Below are 23,755 nucleotides of genomic sequence, written 5' to 3'. Positions count from 1 at the left end.
AAAAAAAAATGTTTATTTCTTCACAAAGTGAAGAATGGCCACAGGTCTATTTAATGAAAGATTTAGGTTAATTGCAAACTGATGACGTACCGTGTTACTTTTTCTGCTAGTCCAAAGGCAATAATGAATCAAAGTAAAATGCTTTCATAATGTTGGTGGCTAAGACCAACATTTAAGTATTATTCCATAACAATATATTTAAGTTCTATTCCATACTGTGCAAGCTAAAATTACATTTCAGGAAAATTTATCCAACAGAATACTGCTATTTAAATCCATACAGTTTTAAGCTGTGCTATAAATGAACAGATCATTAATTCACATATCAATGTTGGCTGCATCTACCAAGTGGTGCTGGGGATGAGAAGGGAAACAAAACAGGTTGCTTTGAATCTACAAGCTCACAGACTCTTTGGGCAAGAAGAAAAATATTAACTTACTCAGTAATAAGAACTAAACAAAATTATGTATGAAGTGCTAGGAGCACATGAACAAGAGTGACTGTGAGCTCATCTGGAAAGGTGTTAATCAACCTGAACCACACAAAACCATGTTTCGTCCTTGGAAGAAAAGGCATTTTCTCCCTGAGAGAGTGGTCAGCATACCTATGAAAAATATTTCTCAACTGAATTAACAGGACAGTGGAAAAAGCAAGACTTTTAAAATCATATGGTTCTGTGTTGATGTATCCTAGCTTTGTACTTTCTAGATGTGTGTCCTCAAACAGTCTCCTAACATCTTGATCCTGTGTCCTTATTTGGTTTTTAGAAATACATTTTTTCCACACATGTTTGTGAAGCACTCATTGCTTACCCATTTTGGTAGTAGGTTCCAAGAATGTAAGTAAAGTTTTAGATATAGTAGAATAGAGTATGAGCCTTGGAGTCCTTCAGACTTGGGACCAATCCCGGTTCTCCTCTATGTCTGTGATACCTCAGAAAATTTACCCAAACCTCTCTGAAGCTTATGTATCTATATAGTATATGTGTGTATACACATACACACACACACATATATACATGTGTTATGTGCCGTCGAGTCGATTTTGACTCACATAACAATCCTATATGACAGAGTAGAACTGCCCCACAGGATTTCTTAGGCTGCAACCTTTATAGGAGCAGATTGCCAGGTGTTTTCTCCTATGGATCCTGTGATGGGTCCCAACTATTGACTTTTCAGTTAGCAGCCCAGAGTTTAACTATTGTGTCAAACAGGGCTCCTTTATATATCTATATATATCTAACAATCTATCTGCATATAAAACCAAAACCAAACCCGTTGCCAGAGAGTTGATTCTGATACATATATATGTATATGATTGTACATATCTTATACATAATATAAATATATATTTAAATATATAGTTGTATATAGATTTTTTTATTATATTAATTGTAAAAGCGCAATTCTTTCTTTGACTAGTAGGGCAATAGTCCAGTAAAGATAGGGATCTAAATAAATACTTATAAAGCATTGTGTTAAGGATTCAAATAAGAACTTATCAAGCTCTGAGTAGGGTAGGGTAGGGGCCAGGATGTCAGTAAAGACTTAACGTAAGAGATGTGAGTTGTATCTTTTAGGATAAGGTTTCCCAGGCTGACTCATGAAGGTAGGATCTTTCAGAAGGAGGCATGAAGACATGATAAAGAATGCTAATTTAGGAAATAACAAATAGTTATAAATACAAAAAAGTATATTTAGAAAGCTTTGTGTTTGTGAGGAAGGGGCCAGTGCTGTCGCACATAATGGGCACTGCCTAAACATTTATTGATTGAATGGTGAATGAATAGGCAGAGATCAGATTGTGGAGGATTGCAGTCATGAAAAAGAGTTTGGCAAGTGGGTACTCTTAGAAGATGTGAATCAGATGAGCAGCATGGTTTGATTTAAATATTGAATGTATTTAATTTGTACTAAATAGACATTAAATATTATGAAGATCACTAAAGTAGCACTTGTGTGGATTGGCACTCTGCCCTTAAAAATATCCGTGGAAGAAATATTGAGAATCTAACCTAATGTAAAGTTAATATAACCTAATATAACCCCCATGTATCTGCCAGTTTGTCATACTGTGGGGATTTGCATGTTGCCATGATGCTGGAAGCTATGCCACTGGTATTCAAATACCAACAGGGTCACCCATGGCGGACAGGTTTCAGCTGAGCTTCCAGACTAACACAGACTAAGAAGAAGGACCTCACCATCTGCTTCTGAAAAGAATTAGCCAGTAAAAACTTTATGAATAGAAGTGGAACATTGTCTGATACAGTGCCAGAAGATGACCCCCTCAGGGTGGAAGGCGCTCAAAAGACGACTGGGGAAGAGCTGCCTCTTCAAAGTAGAGTTGACCTTAATGACATGGATGCAGTCAAGCTTTCAGGACCTTCATTTGCTGATATGGCATTACTCAAATTTAGAAGAAACAGCTATAAATATCCACTAATAATCAGAATGTGGAATATACAAAGTATGAATCTAGGAAATTTGAAAGTCATCAAAAATAAAATGGACTACATAAAGATGGATATCCTAGGCATTAGTGAGCTGAAACGGACTCATACAGGTCATTTTGAATTGGACAATCATGTGGTCTACTATGTCGGGAGTGACAACTTGAAGAGGAATGGCATTGAGTTCATTGTCAAAAAGAACATTTCATGATCTATCCTGAAGTACAACACTGTCAGTGATAGAATAATATCCATATACCTACAAAGAAGACCAGTTAATACTATTTTTCAAATGTATGCACCAACCACTAAGGCCAAAAATGAAGAAATTGAAGATTTTTACCAACTTCTGCAGTCTGAAATTGATCAAATGTGCAATCAAGATGAATTGATAAATACTGGTGACTGGAATGCAAAAGTTGGGGGTGAAGGAGGATAAGTAGTTGGAAAATATGGTAATGGAAATGATCCCAGAGATCACATGATAGAATTTTGCAAAACCAGCAACTTCTTCACTGCGAACGCCTGTTCTCAACAACATAAACGGTGACTGTATATATGGACCTCACCGGACAAGATACACTGGAATCAAATTGACTACATCTGTGGAAAGAGATGATAGGAAGGCTCAATGTTATCAGTCATAACAAGGCCAGGGATCAACTGCAAAACAGACCACCAATTGCTTATGTGCACATTCAAGATAAAGCTGAAGAAAATTAGAACAAGTCCACGAGAGCCAAAGTATGACCTTCAGTGTATTCCATCTGGATTTAGAGATCATCTGAAGAATAGATTTGACTCATTGAACACTAACCGAAGACCAGTTGTGGAATGACATCAGGGACATCATACATGAAGAAGGCAAGAGGTCATTAAAAAGACAAGAAAGAAAGAAAAGACCAGAGTAGATGACAAAAGAGACCCTGAAACTTGCTCTTGAACTTCAAGTAGTTAAAGCTGATGGAAGAAATGATGAAGTAAAAGAGTTGAACAGAAGATCTCAAAGGGCAGCCAGAGGGGACAAACTATTATAATGACATGTGCAAAGACCTGAAATCAGAAAACCAAAAGGGAAGAACATGCTTGGCATTTCTCAAGCTGAAAGAACTGAAGAAAAAATTCAAGCCTCCAGTTGTAATAGTGAAGGATTCTACAGAGAAAATATTAAATATTAAAGGACACAGGAAAAAGAACATGGAAGGAATACACAAGTCACTGTAAAAAGAATTGTTCAATGTTCAGCCATTTTAGGAAGTAGCCTATGATCATGAGCCGATGGTACTGAAGAAAGGAGTCCAAACTGCACTGAAGGCATTATCGAGAAACAAGGCTCCAGGAATTGACGGAACACTAACTGAGATGTTTCAACAAAGGTATGCAATGCTGGAAGAGCTCGCTTGTCCATGCCAAGAAATTTGGAAGACAGCTACCTACCTAACCAACTGAAAGAGATCCATATTTATGCCTATTCCTAAGAAAGGTGATCCAAACAAATGCAGAAATTATTGAATGATATCATTAATATCACATGCAAGTAAAATTTTGCTGAAGATCATTCAAAAGTGGCTGCAGCAGTACATGGACAGGGAACTGCCAGAAATTCACGCCGGATTCAGAGGAGGACCTGGAATGAGGGATATCATTGCTAATGTCAGATGGATCCTGGCTGAACCCAGAGAATTCCAGAAAGATGTTTACGTGTGTTTTATTGACTATGCAAAGGCATTCTGCTGTGTGAATCAGAACAAATTATGGATAACATTTGGAAGAATGTGAATTTCAGAATACTTAATTGCACTCATGAGGAACCTGTATATAGACCGAGAGGCAACCATTCAAACAGATCAAGGGAATACTGTGTGGTTTAAAGTCAGAAAAGATTTGTATCAGGGTTGTATCCTTTCACCATACTTATCCAAACTGTATGCTAAGCAAATAATCCAAGAATCTGGAGTATTTGAAGAAGAACGGGGCATCAGGATTGGAGGAAGACTCATTACCAACCTACATCATGGACACAACCTTGCTTGCTGAAAGTGAAGAGGACTTGAAGCCCTTACTGATGAAGATCAAAGACCACAGACTTCAGTATGGATTACACCTCAACATGAAGAAAACAAATCCTCATGACTGGACCAATAAGAACATCATAATAAACAAAGAAAAGATTGAAGTTGTCAAAGATTTCATTTTACTTAGATCCACAATTAACACCCATGGAAGCAGCAGTTAAGAAATCAAACGAAGCATTGCATTGGGCAAATCTGCTGCAAAAGACCTCTTCAAAGTGTTAAAAAGCAAAGATGTCGCCTTGAAGACTAAGGTTCACCAACCCATGGTGTTTTCAATTACCTCATACGCATGTGGAAGCTGGACAATAAATAAGGAAGACCAAAGAAGAATTGACACCTTTGAATTATGGTGTTGGCAAAGAATATTGAATATACCATGGACTGCCAAAAGAACAAACAAATCTGTCATGGAAGAAGTACAGCCAGAATGCTCCTTAGAAGCAAGGATGATGAGACTGCATCTCACATGCTTTGGCCATGTTACCAGGAATAATCAGTCCCTGGAGAAGGACATCAAGCTTGGTCCAGTAGAGGGTCAGCATAAAAGAGGAAGATCTTCAGTGAGATAGATTGACACAGTGGCTGCAGCAGTGGGTTCAACCATAATAATGGTTGTGAAGACTGTGCAGAACCAGACAGACAGTGTTTTGTTCTGTTGTACGTAGAGTCACTAAGAGTCAGAACAGACTCGATGGCACCTAACAACAACAGCAACCTAATACAATGGCAATGAGTTTGGAGATGGCTGAAATGGTGATTAAAGAAGGGGAGTGATGGAAAGAAGATTTTATGTTGACTCTCAGTTGGTGCTTAAATGATTTGGGCGGATAACTGAAAAGTCAAGATTACAGGAAGTAGAACAGTTTTTTGAAGAAAAAGTGACCTAGTTTTAGAAATTGACTTTGAAAAAGCTTTGTGACGTCCCCGTTAAGAGGTATAATAAAAATAAAATGAAATAAAACCAGTCGCCATGTTAAGAGGTCTAATAAAATAAATAAATAAACATGGTGTCCTTGGTCTTTGGGTTGTATGAACAATTAACGCATTCAGCTGCTAACTGAAAGGTTGGTGGTTCAAGTCCATCCGGAGGCACCTTGGAAGAAAAGCCAGGCAATCTACTTATGAAGAATCAGCCATTAAAAACCCTGTGGAGTGCAGTTCTACTCTGATACACATGATGTCACCAAAATGTCTAACAGATACTTAGAAATCCAATGCTAGGGATCATAAGAATAGTCCAGATTGAGATACAAATCTGGAAGTAATTGATATACAGTGAGATTAGATGGGATCCATCAGTGTAATTGTATCAAGGAAGGTGAAAGTAAAGTTGAGGATAGAACCTAGAGGACTATCCAAAATTATGAGAAGGATTTGGGTAGCATGGTCAAGAAAGAGACTGAGAAAAAGATCTTGAGAGGCCAGAATCACATAGCATGTGGGAAGTGTCAGTAAGAGTGAGATTGATAGTTTTAAAGAGGTGAGGCATAAAGTACTATAATAGAATAATAAATTTGGCCATCAATGATTTGGCAATTATGAAGTTGTTGGTTAGTATAGAAAAAGCCCTTTTAATGGAGTGATGGGGTCAGGGGCCAAAGTGCCTTAGGATGAAAAGAGATAAAATGTAGGCAGAGTTACACTTAACTGGGAATCAAGGAGCAAAAGGATTAGATAAGTAGTCACAGGGTCCTGAGGGTCAAAGAAGTTTTGGCTTTGTATTTGCTTGTTTATTCCTGTTTTAGGATAGATGGAATTTGCCCATATTTATCTGGCCACGATACTAACTTTACAGGCTGCTGTAAACTCTTGTGTGTGTATATCACATTTAAAGGAGGTACCCCACAAACCCTGAAGGATTTTAGATTTCTCTCTTTGTCCAGTTGAAACAGCCTCCCACAGGTATAATAAATTCGCCTGTGTGATTTACTGTCTCAGTCCAATGAAAAGGCTTGTCCTGGATGATGCATTACGGCACCATCAGTGTACTTCAAGGGAAGCAAGCATGACATACCATCATCACCCAGAAATCCTGGGAACGATTTTGTCAGGGAGAATGAAACCTCACTAGGAAAATAAATGGACATGGCTGGGAGTGTTCGTATGAGCCACACCACAAGGAGTATTCTTGTTAATGATTTACTAATCAACTTGCCCTTTCCTCATGCAGCTATCAGGGGATAGCACGTGACCTTTATGCTTTCTTGTTACATTTCAAAATTGAAGTTTCACTGCTCCCTCGGGGAGAATTCTAAAGGAGAATTCTAAATAAAGCAGCTTTTTTATTCCTATAATTTGTTTCACCCTTCAGTAACGTTCCTCACAAAGAACATTATGGTGCAGGAGGTTAACTCACACCTACTACTGTAAGTCAGAAACATTATCCCAACACCCTATTTCCAATGCTATGGAGTGGGAAGCATACCCATTACTGTTGAGGCGATTCCAACTCACAGTGAACCTACAGGACGGAGTGGAACTGCCTCATAGGGTTTCCAAAGCTGTAATCTTTATGAAAGTAGACTGCCACATCTTTTTCCCTTGGAGTAGCTGGTAGAATCCAACCGATGACCTTCTGAATAGCAGCTGAGTGTGTAACCACTGCACCACCAACATCGCTATGGTCAGAATTGACTTGATGGGTATGGGAAGTATACATCCAGTGTACTCTTTCACTGATTCTTTGCAAGATCAGTGCTAAAGCAGAAAGCTATCATTTATGCCCAGAGAAATTTCTAAAGATACGTGAATATTGTCTAGGTGCTTTAACATTCTTATCTGTTACCATTGCTAAAAAAGGCATTCTTCTTTATATAAAGGAAGTCATTTCCTTGGGCTACATGCTTACTGAAGCTCCAGAATTTCTTCCTTTTCCTTTCCACAAATTTACATTTTCACAGCATAAATTGCGCCTCCGAGTGTGGTGACAGGAATTGAGGTCAGAAAGCTAGTAAGTGGCAGCTTTCAACCTCTAGCTCAATTTTCAACTCTAACGCGTGCTACACAGTAGTCTGTGATGGATACAGAATGGCTCTGACATCAAACAGTCTTGAACAAGTCCTCACTCCACTATTTATTAGCTACGTGACCTTATGCAAGTAACTTAGCTTTTCTGTGTTTCATTCCCGTCGTTGGTAAAATGCGAATGATGGTGATGCCTACCTCATATGGTGCTATGAGTCTTAAGTGAGATAAATGCCTGAAAATTGCTTGTATCCATGCCTCACGCACATAAGTACAAGTTGGCTATTATCATTCTTTAAAGCCCAGAAAACATATGCTATTTTACTTTATTTTTAAAATTGCTAAATTTTAAATTATAAGAAAATGAGGACTCCTGATAACTGTGATTAAATATAGAGGAATAAAGCTTGTGTGCAGGAATGAGCGTAGGTTTTAAAGCCTAATCAACCTGGATGTGGTCTTGGTGCTGTGTAACCTTTGACAGTTTGTTTAACCTTTCTGCGCCTTGATTTTCTCATATATAAGATAGGGAGAACAATAGCTACCACAATAGTTAACAATAAAAAATAGCTAGCAATATTAGTTATATATAAAAAAAAAAAAAAATTTTTTTTTTTTTGATGAGAAAATATATGGAAAGGGTTTAGTACATAATAGCTACTCAAGAAATGGGAGGATGTTAAAATTTTGACTTTTTGTTTCCTTTTACACCTCCTAAGTAAATTCTTATCATAAATGTAAGCCTGGATGTACAAGAGCGAAAAAAAAAAAAAAAGGGACACCAGAGTACTTACCTAAAAAAAAACCTACCCATTCCTATATCACTTCCCTGAGTTGTCAGCGAAAAAGAAATTCTGAGAGGTTTAGGAAAAGAATGCTTGGCTGTTTCTTATTATTGCATAAAACCAAATGTTGGAAGTTTGGTTCTCATTTATAGTGTACGTGGAAGTTGAATTGGAACATTCCAGACAGATGAGTATCACATTTGTTTTTAAAGAACTCCACAGAAAAAGAGTTAATATTCTCTATGCGTAACTAGTTTTCAAGCCTTGTTGTTAAAATGCTAGGATATCTTCAGTATCATTATCACCATCGAATGGGTTAGAATTATGTATGGCTGCAAGTAACAGAAAACCTAGTGAACAGTGGCTTAACCAAATAAAAACTTACGTTTCTCACATTAAAAAAAAAAAAAATTGAGGGAAGTTGCTGCCAGTATTGGGTCAGTGGTTCAATGATTTCAGCCCTAGCACCTCTGTGAATCTTTTAGCCTGTCCCTGGTGCGGAACTACAAGTTCAATACAGGAAAAAGCAGTGATTGGCAATTCCAGCTGTGTTTTCCCTTTCATCAAGAAAAATAAACCTTCCTAGAGGCTCCAGAAGACTCCTTGGCCAGTACAATGCTACAGGGCCATCCCTGACTGTAAAGGAAGTGGGAGAACTATTTCATTTTCCTGTCTCTAAATCAGAGATGCCAAGAGAAAATAGGGTTGTAAATATCTGTTTAAGTTACTGAACAAAGTGTAACGCACCGTTATCAAAGGACTGCTTGTGCCAAAGTTTACAAGCTAAAACAAATAGGCCTATAATCTGCTTTAATCGTTGTTGCCTTTGGAAAATGTCACTCTCTAATTCCTCTTTATATGTACTTGAATGTCAATATTAGGCACGTCAATAGCCTCTTTCCTAAAAGGAAAACGTGAATTAGGGATAGACTTGATCCCAGATTTAGAATAGTTTTCATGTTGTTATTTACCTGGGCTAAGAATATTCTCCCTGGTAGCAAGTGTTTGTTGCTTGTGCTCAATGTGGAATGTGATAGTTTTGAATTGCTGAATCCATAAATAAATAATTTTACAGATAGGGAGATCAAGCATCTGTTGTGGCTGTGAAATCCTTACCCAATGGTTTGCAAATAATTCCCCAAACATTCTGGACTCTTTGTAATTTCAACTTGCAACATTTGAATTTCTTCCCCTTTGTGAAACTCACTGGACTATTCAAACGGTTTTTGCAACATTCACCTCACCTGGGGCCATTGGGGCACATTTACTCTGGCTTTTATTTTTCCTTTTCTTATAGGTTTTTTTTTTTTTTTTATAGGTTAGCTAGTTTTGCCTTGCTGCATTTAGAGGCATTGTTTTGTAGTTGGAGTCCCTACATGATGCAAATGCTTAGTGTTCTGAGTTGCTATGGAAAAGTTGGAGGCAGGTTTATTCAGAGGCACCTCGGAAGTAAGGCGATAGATCTATTTCCGAAAATTCAGCCATTGAAAATCCTGTGGAGTACAGTTCTACTCTGACACACGTGGGGTTGCTATGAGTCCAAGTCGACTCAAAGATAATTGTAAACTGGTCTTGTAATCAGTGGGGTACCAAGGGCGGGACAGTGGGGGTGCTCAGTCCTAGGCACATGCCCTAAGGAGTACACTGCTTGTAGATACTTTAAGATCATTAAGAAAACTGACTAAAGGTTAGCCTACTTTTGACAATCACCATATGACAGAAATTCTAGACAATGTAGGTGATAAAATACACCTCCCTGCCAGGGCAGACCACTACGCCCCACCCATTTTCAGTATGTGTTGCTTCGTAATTTAAAGTTTTTCCTTGCAAGTACATTAATAGTATAGGCTTTTAAAGAGCAAACACTGTCTAAGCATTTTATATTGAAGAAAATTCAGAGTTTGTTTTCCTGGCTTTCTCACCTTAATTATAGTCCGATATCATTACTTGATTAAAAACAAGAAAAGGTGAAAGGAGAAATGAGCAGTACTACAACTAAATGAAAATGGAATATAAAAATAAAACTAACAGAAGTAGAATTTGACTCTTGCCTTCAGAATATTTCTGCTTTTAAACTTCTGAATGTACTTTGTTTCCCAGAAATGGGGTGGGGGGAATAAAAACCCCAAATTAAAATTGCATTTGTTGCAGTGATTCTTATTTCAAAATGGATACCTCAAAGTTAGTATTTTTATTTAGGTTTTGGGCTAAACATAGACTGCAAGGGAAAGGGACAGGGTAAGGTATACGCTTTTAATTTGAAGAATTAAATATAATGAATCTGTAATAATGTGAGATACCAAATTGGTAAATACCTCCCTAGCATTTTTCTTTTTTTTTTTTTAATATTGACTTTAAAAAGAAAGCAACAAAGTGAGTAGAGGTGGGTTACTTAAACTCACTGGCATCCTTTATATTTTCCAGGTATTTTTGGACAGAAACTGGAAGACACTGTCCGTTACGAGAAGAGATATGGGAACCGCCTGGCTCCCATGTTGGTGGAGCAGTGTGTGGACTTTATCCGGCAAAGAGGGCTGAAAGAAGAAGGTCTCTTTCGGCTGCCAGGCCAGGCTAACCTCGTTAAGGAGCTCCAGGATGCCTTTGACTGTGGAGAAAAGCCGTCATTTGACAGGTAGATCTCAAAATTTTATCAACCATCCTTCTTGGAGAAATTCAAACAGATGCGTTGAGCCGAGATGGCATAATCTTAACTGATGGTGTATCTGTTTAGAATCTGGATTATTTGGCCAGACAAGGATAGATTGTTTTTATTACATTATAAAGTAAAAAATTTGGCACTTTAGATGCCTTTCTCTTCCAAACTCTTTTTGTCTTAAAACATCATCATCTGTTTCTTTTTTTTTTTTTTTTGGATCCAAATAAAAGCCATATTATACTTTTGCAACACAGAAAATGGACTTTTAAAGTAGGAGTCTGTTCTTGTGCTATATTCTTTTTGAATTCTTTCAGCTAAAAGATATATGTCAATATAAAAGTGTTGATAAGTGAATACTGAGACATTAGCATTGTAATTAAAATAACTGTAAAAAAATAAAATCAATAGAAGTAATAAAAAACAAAAATCATTATATTTTTCAGATATATAAAAACAAACAAAAAAAAACATTGCTATTGAGTCAATTCTGACTCGTAGCAACTCTATAGGACAGAGTAGAACTGCCGTATATGGTTTCCAAGGAGCACCTGGTAGATTTGAACTGCTAACCTTTTGGTTAGCACCCACAGCTCTTAACCACTGCCCCACCAGGGTTTCCTTTCAAATATATAGCTCCATCTTAATCTAGAATATATTTACAAGGAAGCAAGGAGAAAAATATAGCAGAGTGAAATTCAGAAAATTATGGAATTGCAGAGAAGAAAATAAAAAGCATCCTTAATTATTTTAGTGAAGAGTTAATCAGTGTTAATATATTGTGAAGTACCTCCTTTTCATGGCATGTTTTAATTTAGTTGAAAAATAATCTTTTATCTTAATGCTATTAATATTGTATAGCAGAGATTTTTCTATATTTTTAGTTAAAATGGTCTGTTTTATTCCAGTATATTTTAATTTAACATTTTACTAAGACTAGTCCTTATCATTAGCAACCTCAGTAAACATCATTTTTAGCATATAACTAGTATTTCACTGCAAAAATGTAATATTCATAACCATTGCAACATCATTGTACATTTATATTGTGACTTCTTTCAGTATGGTAAACAAAGTTATAGTGGATATATATTCACATAAATGTGTTTTACTTTTGGATTATTTCCTTAAGAGAGATTCTCAGTAATGAACTTTGTGGATAAGAATATTTTGAGAGTCTCAATATTTGGAAATTGCCTACTAGGTATTTTTACTCTTTGTTGTTGTTGTTGTGTGCCGTTGAGTCAATTCTGACTCATAATAACCCTGTAGGGCAGAGTGGAACTGCACCATAGGGTTTCCAAGGAGCAGCTGGTGGATTCCAACTGCCGGCCTTTTGGTTAGCAGCCTGAGCTCTTAACCACTGCCCCACCAGGGTTCCTCTTTTTTCTTTGGCAGTATATAATTAGCACATGGGTAGACACAGATCTATAGAACAAATAGATGAGAAGACACTTGAAAACGCGGTATCACTGAGCAACATATAAAAAAGAACTGGCATAGCAGCGCTGACAAAAATACCTTGCATGGTAAGGGCATAGTTGGCAAACAAACGTAGAAGGCGTGCATTATTTGCATAAAATTACGGTACTTACTCTGGCTTTAATATTCTTTTCACTTTTCAACTTTGTTAGGCAGAAGCTTAAATCATTAATTTTAAAACTACTTATCCTTTTCTAATATTAGTATTTAAAACAATAAAATTCCCTCTGCACTTCTTTATCTAGATGTCTCATACTTTGATATGTTGTGTTTATTATCTTTAAATAAAACATATTTTCTAATTCCCTTGTGGTTTTTGAAACTGTAGGCTATTTAAAAGTGTTTTGTTTAATTTACAAACATTTGAAAATTTTCCGGATTTATTTTTATTACTGATTTTTGGTTTAATCCCATTGGCATCAGAGGACTCTGTATTACTTCAGTCTTTATAAATTGTATGATTCTTGCTTTATGCCTTATTTTGATGAGTGTTCCATGTGCACTTGAAAAAAATGTATATTATTCCATTGTTCAACGTTTTGTTGTTTTTGTTTGGTGCCGTTGAGTCAGTTCTGACTCATAGCCACCCCAGGTGCAATAGAACGAAATACTGCCCAGTCCTGCACCATCCTCAATATCATTGCTACGTTTGAGCCCATTGTTGCAGCCACTGTGTTAATCCATCTCATTGAGGGCCTTCCTCTTTTTTGCTGACCCTCTACTTTACCGCATGATGTCCTTCTCCAGGGACTCGTGCCACCTGATAACATGTCCAAAGTACCTGAGACAAAGTCTCACCATCCTCACTTCTAAGGAGCATTCTGGCTTTACTTCTTCCAAGATAATTTGTTCGTTCTTCTGTCAGTACATGATATATTCAATATACTTTGTCAACACCATAATTCAAATGCATCAATTCTTCAGTTTTCCTTATTCATTGTCCAGCTTCCACATGCATATGAGGCAATTGAAAATACCACAACTTGGATCAGGCCAACCTTAGTCCTCAAAGTGACATCTCTGTTTTTTAACACTTGAAAAAAGTTTTTTTCTACAGATTTGCACAATGCAATACGTTATTGGATTTCTGGACTGCTGCTCCCATGGACATTGATTATAGATCCAAGTAAAATGAAATCCTTGACAACTTCAATCTTTTCCCCGTTTATCGTGATATTTCTTATTTGTCCAGTTGTGAAGATTTTTGTTTTCTTTATGTTGAGGTGTAATCCATACTGAAGGCTGTAGTCTTTGAACTTCATCAGTAAGTGTTTCAAGTCTTCTTTTCTTTCAGCAAGCAAGGTTGTGTCATCTGCATATCGCATGTTGTTATCGAGTCTTCCTCCAATCCTGATGCCCCAGTCTTCTTCATATAGTCCAGCTTCTAGGATTATTTACTCAACATACAGGTTGAATAAGAATGGTGAAAGGATACAACCCTGAAGCACACCTTTTCTGATTTTAAACCACTCAGTACCCCCTTGTTCTGTTCTAAAGACTGCCTTTTGGTCTATGTACAGGTTCCACATAAGCACAATTAAGTGTTCTGGAATTTCCATTCTTTGAAATATTATCCATAATTTGTTCAATGTAGTGTTCTATAAATGTTAATTAGATCAAGTGGGCTGATAGTTCCTCAAGTTCTCTATATCCTTACTGTTTTCCCCTCTACTGTTATCAAACACTGAGAGAGTGGTATTGAAATCCCCAAATAAAACTCTAGATTTGCTGTTTTTCCTTTAGGTTCTATTAATTTTGCACTATATATTTTGAAGCAATGTTTGTATGTTCATTCCCATTTAGGATTGCTGTATTTTCTTGATGAATTGTCCTGTTATCATTTTGAAATGTCTTTGGTTACTTAACACCTGACAATTTTTGTTGTCCTGACTTCTGTATTTTCCGATAGCTACTTGAGCTTTCTTACGACTAGTACTTCCATGGTATATTGTTTTTATCCTTTTATTTTTAACCTATTCCTACTCCTCACTTTATTGACTATCTTGTTATCCAGCATTTCTCATTTACAACAATAGTAAAATATCTACTATCTGACTATTTTGTGCATTTACAATGTACATCTGGCAGTAACAGATGTTGAGGTGTGAGGCAAGAAAACTGCTGGCTGGGATGGTCATGGTTATATGTTAGCTTGCCTAAGCCATGATTCTCAGTGGTTTGGCAGTTGTGTAACAGTATAATTTGTCAGTTATGTAATGATGTAATTTGGCAGTTATGTAACAATGTAATCATCCTCCATCTTGTGATCTAATGTTCTTATCCTCCATTTTCACATAGTGCTGATTTTTGCATAACAACCTAGTCTTTGGAACCTAACCGTGTCTGTCTATAACTGAGGAGTGGATGTATATATTTAAAGTGAGTTTCTTGTACACCATATGTAGCTGAATTTTTTTTTAAATCTAATTTAAAAATCTCTAACTGATTTTTTTTTTTTTTATGGATTGCATTTGCCTGCCTTTTTGTGCACTTAGTAATTTTTGATTGAATATTTTCCATTTTAACTGTCACATTCTTGATTGTTTGGATTTTTTTTGTCTTTCTTTGAAGAGCTTTATTTTTCTATAGGCAGGCAGTTAATTTAGTTGTATGTCAGTTTAATTGTCTCCAATTCCACTTACAAGTTTTGTTAGATTATCTGTAGAATGTCCTCTCCTTTAAAACCCAGGGATGGCTAAATTTTATTTTTAAGGCAAGCTTTTCTGGCGTCTTTACTGAATGCCTTGGGTATTCAACAAGGTCTCTCCATACTGATTGGTCAGAACTCAGATGTCTTTTATTCTTATGTGAGCTTCTGCAGCTGTTCAGCTTAGAACTTCCTGGTAGTTGTTCTTTCCCGGGTAGTTGTTCTTTATTTAGCCATGGATGTTCATCCTCTGCATGCTCATCTTGGTGTTTAGTATTTAGCCAAAAACTCAAGGGAACCTATGTGTGAATTTCTAGAAATCTTTATTTGCAAAACTCCCTCCATCCCAGTAGCCTACACCACAAATTCCAGGTATATCAACCTCCCCAAATTGCAACTTCTACTTCTTGAGCTAGTGAGACTGCTGTGGTCTAATTAGGGCTTCTGTCTCTGATCCCAGCCTGGTAAATAACTTCAGGTGAAAAGCTGGAATAATAATAGGACTCATCTTATTTGTTTTCATGTGTTCAAGGATCATAGTTTTGTGCTCTTTTCTGTCCAATATCTCAAAACTGGTGTATCATATATTTAGACCAGTTTTCTAGTTATTTATAGCAGGTCTGCTGCCAGTTAATCTGTAAAGACTGAGAGCAGTTTCTCCTCCATAGCAGCTCTGAAAATCTTCTGGATATGTATTGTCACAGCCTCCTACTCAGGGGACAGGAAGTGTTCTTAGATTAGGGCGTCATTCTCTACTCTTAGCTCTTATCCATTCTTTGTTTAGATCTCTGGACTTTTGATGCTGACCAACGAGACTTCTTTCCTTCTCTGTAAGAAATGACCCAAATTTCTGGTCGAGTGGTTTCTCAGCCAACTTCCTACCCATAAAAATTCGGGGGTTCAAAGCCTCTTTATGTATGAACTCACTACCCCTTATATTCCAAGATGGTATAATTTCTTTAAAAACCTTGTGGGTGTCAAATTATAGTCCAACTGATGAGACAGAGTCACACTCATATATCTCTTTATGACAGGTCCTTCCATACCCCTTCTGTGAGTCAGGGTGTTGTGTAACCATCTTCAGATTCTTCTATGTCCTTTCATATCACTGAAAGGATATATGACTTACTACCTTAAGTCTTTTAGAGGTCTTATCAGGGGGTCTTACAGTCATACCCATGATTTGGTCTTTACTTTTAGGACATGTTTTACTGGCAGCACGCTAGATTTTATCTTTACTCTGTGGCTATTTCTAACTTTGAGAATCTTTTACAACCTGGAGACACTGACCCAGGCCCACTATAATTTCTCTAAATTCTTGAAAAGTGAACAGTTCCCTCTTTAGCTCATCTCTCTCATAATGCCTTTACCCCCCTGCACCAAAAAAAAAAAAAAAATTGTCATTATATTAATTCCAACTGATAGCAACCCTATAGGACAGAGTAAACTTGCCCCGTAGAACTTCCATTGAGTGGCTGGTGGACTCAAATTGCGAAACTATTGGTTAGCAGCCGAGCTCTTAACCACTGTGCCACCAGGGCTCCTGTAATACCTTACCATATACTAATAAAAAAAAACAATTAGTACTTTCAGCACTCAGGTTGGAAACCTCTTTATCCAGGCCTGCAAGCTTATCAGGAATGTTTTCTGTATTCCAAGTTACTGCAGTTGATGGTTTCATTAATTTTTTCATGACTGCATAGTAAGCATTTATCTTTATCCAGCCTCTAATCACAATTTGCTCACTACTTTTCCAACTGTTACTAATAGTCTCCTCACTAACTATCTAACCTCTGCGTGGTTCCAAAGCAACATCATATATGTTAGATTTTTGTTACAGTGACATGCAGTTTCTGGTACCCATATCTGTTTCATTTCTTCATAACAGAATGCTCCAAGAATTTTTCGATCTAAAACAACAACCGCCAATTATGATTCTGCATTTTGGCAGTGCTTGGCAAAGATGCTCTGTCTCTGTTCCATACGCGTAGGTTGTAGCAATATAGTACACCTGCAGGATCTAAAATAGCTTCATTCATAAGTCTGTGCCTCAGCTGGGACGGCTAAAATTGCTGTCGGCTGGCTAAGCCTCTCTCTATTTCTTTGCAGTTTCATATCCTCCAGGGCTTCTCCCTTTAGCAGATTATTCTAATTCTTTACGGATGGTCCAGGACTCAAAGACAGCAAAAGTGGAAGCTAAGAGGCATCTTAAGGCCTAAGCTCAGAACTGGTATAATGTCACTTCCACTGAATATTATTGGTCAAAAGCAAATCACAGGGCTAGCCCACATTTAAAGGTATAGACAGTCAGTTCCACTTCTTGATGGAAGGAGCAGCATACATGTACAGGGATGGGGGACATTATTGAAAGTCACCATTGGAGACAATCTACCTCACTTATTCATTCAACGGGTCATTTTGGAGTGTTTACCATGTCTACTGTCTAGGTGAAAAAGACAAAGTCCTTTCTCTTCTGGAATTTACATTGCGAGTGGTGAGCAGATAGACAATGAAACAGTGAATATGTAAATAATTTCAGAGAGTGGTAAGGATGGCATGAGTGAGTGAGTGAAGTGATGGAAATATCCATCTGCTTCCTGAGCACATAACATTTGAGTTTAGACTTGAATGGCAAGAAGCAGCATGACATACACAAGATATGGTAGAACCACCTTCCAGGTGGAAGATATGGCAAGTTTTAGAAAGACCTTGAGATGGGCATAAACTTGACTTGTTTGAAGAACAGAAAGACAGCCATTGTGGCAGGAATGCAGTGGGTGATGGAGTCTACCGAGATGAGGTGGAAATGGTTAACCATTCATGGCCTAGCAGATTATAACAAAGAGTTTGGTTGATCATGTATGGCCCAGTAGATTATGATAAAGAATTTATTTTTTTACTTTAAATGAAATGGAAATTGATTGAAATGTTTTTAGTAGATAAGTAAATCATTTTATTTACATGTCAGAAAAAAAAAAAGTCACTCTGTTAGCATGATTTTCCTGTCTGTCCTACTTTTGACAAACTAATTGTCAAGATGGAGTCTCTCAATCTGAGGGAGGCAGATATGCAAATTCCTGGATTCTGCTGATTAAAAAACAAGGAATTCTAAAATCCGTGGACAGTGAAGTAAAAAGAAGATAGTTACATACTTGTAAGGAGCCATGGTGGCTCAGTGATTAAGTGCTAAACTGCTAAATGAAAGGTTGGCGGTTTGAACCCATCTAGTGGCTTTGGGGGAGGCAAGAGCTGGTGATCTGTTCCTGTAAAGATTACAGCCCAGAAAACCCTGTGGGGCAGTTCTACTCTGTCACATTGGGTTGACTTTACAGCACCCAATATCAACATATTTGTGGTAAAATGTAATTGTGAGCTACAGTGGTAGGAGAAAGAAATAATCTGTAATACCCCAAGAGAGTAAGGTCATATTCAGAAACTTATCCAAATAGAGTTTTCTGTCATCATCTGTCTTTTTATTTAATTGACAGAGTTTGATATTTCATACACACAAGCCCTAGGTCAGGCTTCAGTCTTTGGGACATAAAGGCAAGCTGCCCAGTAGCATTTATTAGTTCAAGTTAGTCTCACCAAGGTTCACTAGCAAAGTGATTTCAATACTACAGGCAGTTCTAGTCTGTCCTGTAAGGTTGCTGTGAATCAGAATCGACTTGGTGGCGACGGGTTTGGTTTTTGTTTTTTTTATATGTGTGTGTGTGTACACATATATGTGTGTGTTAAAAAATACAGATTGTGAATAATGCTTTGAGTAGATACTAGGATGTAAAGTACAGAACATTTTCATTGCAATGCATCTTAGAGCAAGAATGAATATTTTCCTTGTTTATTTTAATAATTCTATATCTCACTAAAGAGCCAACAGGATTTAGCTTTCATCTTTATATTTATTAAAGTCTGGAAAGAAGTTCTCACAGGAATTCTACATAGATAATCTCTAGTCACTGACATTGTACTTCCAGTCTCTAGCCCTGAAATTTGATTTCTGAAGTGAACTTCTTGTGATAAAAAAAATTATAACATCTCAAGGTGTTATTGAAATTTAGTTTAGAAGTTATTAAAATTATATTTCAAATTATAACATGTTGTATACAATTTAGAATTTCAAAGAATTTAAAGAAAATATTTTAAAATTAAACAACCCAGAGAGCTCTTGCTATATATAGAATATAGACAAGTAGGTATGTAGTGGCTTAGACACATTGACATTATTTATCTATCTATCATCTATCTATCTAATCTATCTATCTATTGGAATCATGTATTTTTACATCCTGCCTTTTCTCCTGAACATTATATCATGAAGATTTTCCCATGTCACTGAGTAATTTTTACGAACATGGTTTTAAGGACTTTAGACTGTTTCATCATCCTAGTTCATTGGTTTATTCATTTCTTCCTCTGTTGTTGATTCCAATGTTTTGTACATGTTGGTCCCATGCTGAAGAGCATCTGTGTTCATAAATCTCCCTGTGCTTTTGAAGCTTATGAATCCATTTGGGGTTTGAATGCGAGAAATATTTTTGTCCTGTAAAAATCCTGTAGAGGGGGAAGAAAGCTTGTTTGAGAAAAGAAATTTGGAACAACACTATTTGAATTTAGAGACGTTGCAAGTCCATGCACCTGCCTTTATTAAGCCGTACGCTTTCTGGTCTTCCTTAATTACAACAAAATGCCATTTCTTCATTTCTGAGGTCAAGTTTAAGAATCTTATGTATGCATGACTTACTGTTCTTACATTTGGTTGACATGTTCCTACAGACTCCTTGATCAGTGGTGAATTTTGTGACGAAGGGTATTTTCATTGCCCTGAAAGAATTTGTATTTTATCATTCATGTGAATGGTAAAAAAAAGAAAAAGGAAAAATAGATATCATGGTTTTTAGCCATTCTTTTCTTCATTGTTTCTATTTAGGAGTGAAAAAAATTAAAAATATAACATCGTGTGTTAAACTTTCCCCCTTCTGAGGGAAATAAACTGAAATATAGAATGTGTAAAATCAAATTAGAAGCTGAAAGTTATGTTGTTTCCAAAGCTCCCCAGATGGCATCAGCTGTTAAAGGAGATACATTTTGGCAGAGCTGGGAAAGTAGGGTCAGGAATGGCCATGTGGGTGTCACTATCATAACATTAACTGCTGGGCAACGGGATAACTATGCACTTACAACATAGCGCTCAAGAGCAAGGACAGACGGCTTTATGAAGCCAGCAATTTCACACATTCTGTCCAAGAATCTCAGAAACAGCTGCTGTCCGAGGTACTCCAGCTGCCCACCCACATACTGAGCTCATTCAGCCCTCGTCCTTCCTTCGCCTTTTCCCCCTTTCATGTATTTTTTAATTTGTTTTGGAGACTGAATTAGGCTCACTAAACAAACTGAACGTCTACAGAGATTAAAACAAAAAAAAAAAAAAAAGAAAAGCCTGAGATTTAGAAAACAGAAAAGCCAGACATATATTTTAATTTAATATTCTGGGTAGCAATATGTTGTTGTTGTTGTTGTTAGGTGGCGTCAACTTGTTTCCGACTCATAGTGACATTATGTAAAACTGAAGGAAACACTGCTCGATCCTGCACCATCCTCACAATCATTGCTATGTTTGAGCCCATTGTTGCAGCCACTGTGTCAATCCATCTCATTGAGGGTCTTCCTCTTTTTCACTGACCTTATACTTTACCAAGCGTGATGTCCTTCTTCGTGAACTGATCCCTCCTGATAACAGGTCCAAAGTATGTGAGACGTGGTCTCACCATCCTTGCTTCTATTCTGGTGGTACTTCTGACAACACAAATTTGTTCGTTCTCTTGGCGGTCCATGGTATATTCAACATTCTTTGCAAACATAATAACTCAAAGGCATCGATTCTTCTTTGGTCTTCCTTATTCATTGTCCAACTTTCACATAAGTATGAGAATTGAAAACACCATGGCTTGGGTCATGTGGGCCTTAGTCTTCAAGGTGGTATCTTTGCTTTTCGACACTTTAAAGAGGTCTTTTGCAGCAGATTTACCCATGCAATGTGTCATTTGATTTCCCATTAGGCTACATGGGGACCCTCTGGTTTTCTAAATATAACCCAGAAACAAACAAAACAAACCTATTAGGGCTCCCTAACGGGAAAGCCAAAATTATGCATACAAGCCTTATCTCACAGGAATAAAGGGAAAAAAAGGCAAAAGTTTACCAAACCAACACATCGAGGAAGCCTTACCTAATAGGATGCTCAACCTTCACAATAATGAGGCTCCTACGTAGGTCTGGTGAGCTTCACACATTTCAGAAGAAACCCACCTTGATGCTGAATGCATTAGAACTGGAATAATGCCTTACCTCTGAGGTCCAGAGGCGTAAACAGTGGCTGGTATACCGTTAACCCAACGGTAACTAAAGAGGTAACTTGCAAAGATTCCATGAAACCTCCTTGTGAATATAACAAGGTCTGAAAAATTAATGGGCTTTAAAGGAAAATATATGTGGAAAATACTCACGTGAATAGGTTTTACTAAATATTTTATGTGGGAGAGGTTGGTGGTTAGAAACCTGTCATGTTTCATTGTGTTTTACTGTCTTTTTGAAATATCTAAAAGCCTGTGTTGCTGGAACCAGGCATGTGAGCTTCCCTTTCCTTTTTATTTATCTTCGAAGAATTTGGACTTACTTCCACTTCCATCCAATAGGGTTGCGAATAAAAATAGCTAATTAACCAAGAAGATTCCCGGTATTTGACACATGTATCAAGTAAGTGTTTTTGTGCTTACTCTCAAGGACGCAGTGTAAGAGAGTTCAGGCTTTGGTGACAGACAGATCTGGGATGAAATCCAGACCCACCATTTATTACTTATGTTAACCACCTGGGACTAGCTATGTAACTTCTCATGATGTCATTGTATTCATTCCCTTAAGAAACAAAACAAACAGAACAAAAACACCAGAAGTAAATGAAATAATGTGAGTTAAACACTTTTTTTTACAGGTCCTGGCATATGGTAAGAACTTGATACATGGCATTTATGCATTGTTTTTTTATTATTACTATTATTATTATGCTGATGGACATTTTACATGAAAATAAAAAATAATATACTTGAACCTGTGTGATATAGAGGCTGATGCTTAACCATAAATTCTTCAGTGATTTTAATCTAGGAAACCTTCATTTCTGTCTTGAAATCTTCAAATGACAATTCCTACACAAAGAAGTAAGATACATACAAGGTTCTGATTATGTTTATTTTTGTGTGTCTGGTAACTCTGGTAACTCAGATTATAGTTATTTTAATGGTCTTGGTGAAGTCATATTCCTTAAAGCCATTTCTTGGTTAAAATAAATTTATTGAGTCATATTTTACCTATTATCTAATTCACCCATTTTAAGGGTTGAATTCAGTGATTTTTAATAAACTTACAAAGTCATGCAGTCATCACCATAAATCAGCTTTAGAACATTTTCATCACCCCAGTGAGATCTCTCATCCCACTTATGGCCCCACCTCCACCCCAGGCAATGACTAATCTACTTTCTGTCTCTCTAGATTTGCCTTTTCTGAACATTTCATATCAATGGAATTATTCAAGATGTGGTGTTTTGCACCAGCTCCTTTCACTTAGCATAGTGCTTTTTGAGGTTCACCCATGTAATAGCATGAATTCATAGTTTGTTTCTTTTTATTAAACCCAAACCAAACCTGTTGCCATCAGGTCGATTCCAATTCATAGTGACCCTACAGAACAGAGTAGAATTGCACCATAGGGTTTCCAAGGAGTGGCTGGTGGATTCAAACTGCTGATCTTTGGGTAGGAAGCTGAACATAGCTGCTGCGCCACAGAATGAAATTCCATTATACGGGTGTACCACATTTTGTTCATCCACTCCCCAGTTGATGGACATTTAGGTTGTTTCTGCTTTTTGGCTGTAGCCAATAATGCTGCTGTGTGAACATTTGTGTAGAAGTTATTGTTTAGACATAGGTTTTCATTTCTCTTGTGTATATACTAGGAGTGGAATTGCTGGCTCATATGGTAATTCTGTGTTTAACATTTGAGGAACTGTCAAATTGTTTTTCAAAGTGGCTACACCAACAGTATATGAAGGTTCCAACTTTTCTACATCCTTGTCAACACTTGTTATTATCATTTTTATTCTAGCTATTCTAGTGATTATGAAAAGGTGTACTTTTTTTTGTTTTAATTTTCATGTCCCTAATGACTAATGAAGGTCCCTGGGTAGCACAAATGGTTTGAGCCTGGCTGTTAACCAAAAGGTTGGTCAATCAAATCCACCCAGTGGTGCCAAGGAAGAAAGGCCTGGTGGTGTACGTCCATAAATGTTTTGGTCATCTAGTGCTGCTGTAACAGAAACACCACAAGGGGATGGCTCTAACAAAGAGCAGTTTATTCTCTCACAGTCTAGCAGGCTAGTAGCCTGGATTCAGGGCATCGGCTCCAAGGGAAGGCTTTCTCTGTCGGCTCTGGAGGAGGGTCCTTGTCATCAGTCTTCCTTTGGTCTGGGAGCTTCTCCATACAGGAATCAGAACACGCTCTGCTCCTGGCTCTGCTTTCTTGGCGTTATGAGGTGCCCCTGTTTCTCTGCTCACTTCTCTTTTGTATCTCCGAAGAGTTTGGCTTAAGACACTATCTAATCTTGTAGATCTCATCAATAAAACTGCTGCTGATCC

The 23,755-nt window shown here is 37.2% G+C and overlaps 2 protein-coding genes across 14 annotated transcripts in view; both read left to right on the top strand.

The window, feature by feature from the left end:
• The window catches only part of ARHGAP24 (Rho GTPase activating protein 24), a 703,232-nt gene that overhangs the window by 632,945 nt on the left and 46,532 nt on the right, over positions 1-23,755 (top strand). For all 13 annotated transcript variants that reach the window (XM_049885808.1, XM_049885804.1, XM_049885803.1 and 10 more), the window contains one exon: positions 10,705-10,912. In XM_049885808.1, coding sequence (XP_049741765.1) covers positions 10,705-10,912 — 208 coding nt within the window. The remainder of the gene's footprint in view (positions 1-10,704; positions 10,913-23,755) is intronic.
• Positions 22,041-23,755, top strand: part of PTPN13 (protein tyrosine phosphatase non-receptor type 13) — a 1,019,774-nt gene continuing 1,018,059 nt past the window's right edge. The window contains exon 1 of the mRNA XM_049885787.1: positions 22,041-22,053. The gene's annotated coding sequence lies outside the window, so the exon portion shown is untranslated. The remainder of the gene's footprint in view (positions 22,054-23,755) is intronic.

The sequence above is a fragment of the Elephas maximus genome, chromosome 5 (genome assembly GCF_024166365.1).
Source record: "Elephas maximus indicus isolate mEleMax1 chromosome 5, mEleMax1 primary haplotype, whole genome shotgun sequence".
Lineage (NCBI taxonomy): Eukaryota > Metazoa > Chordata > Mammalia > Proboscidea > Elephantidae > Elephas > Elephas maximus.
Note: the sequence above shows the minus strand (reverse complement) of the source record. Positions and strands in the feature narration are given on the sequence as shown.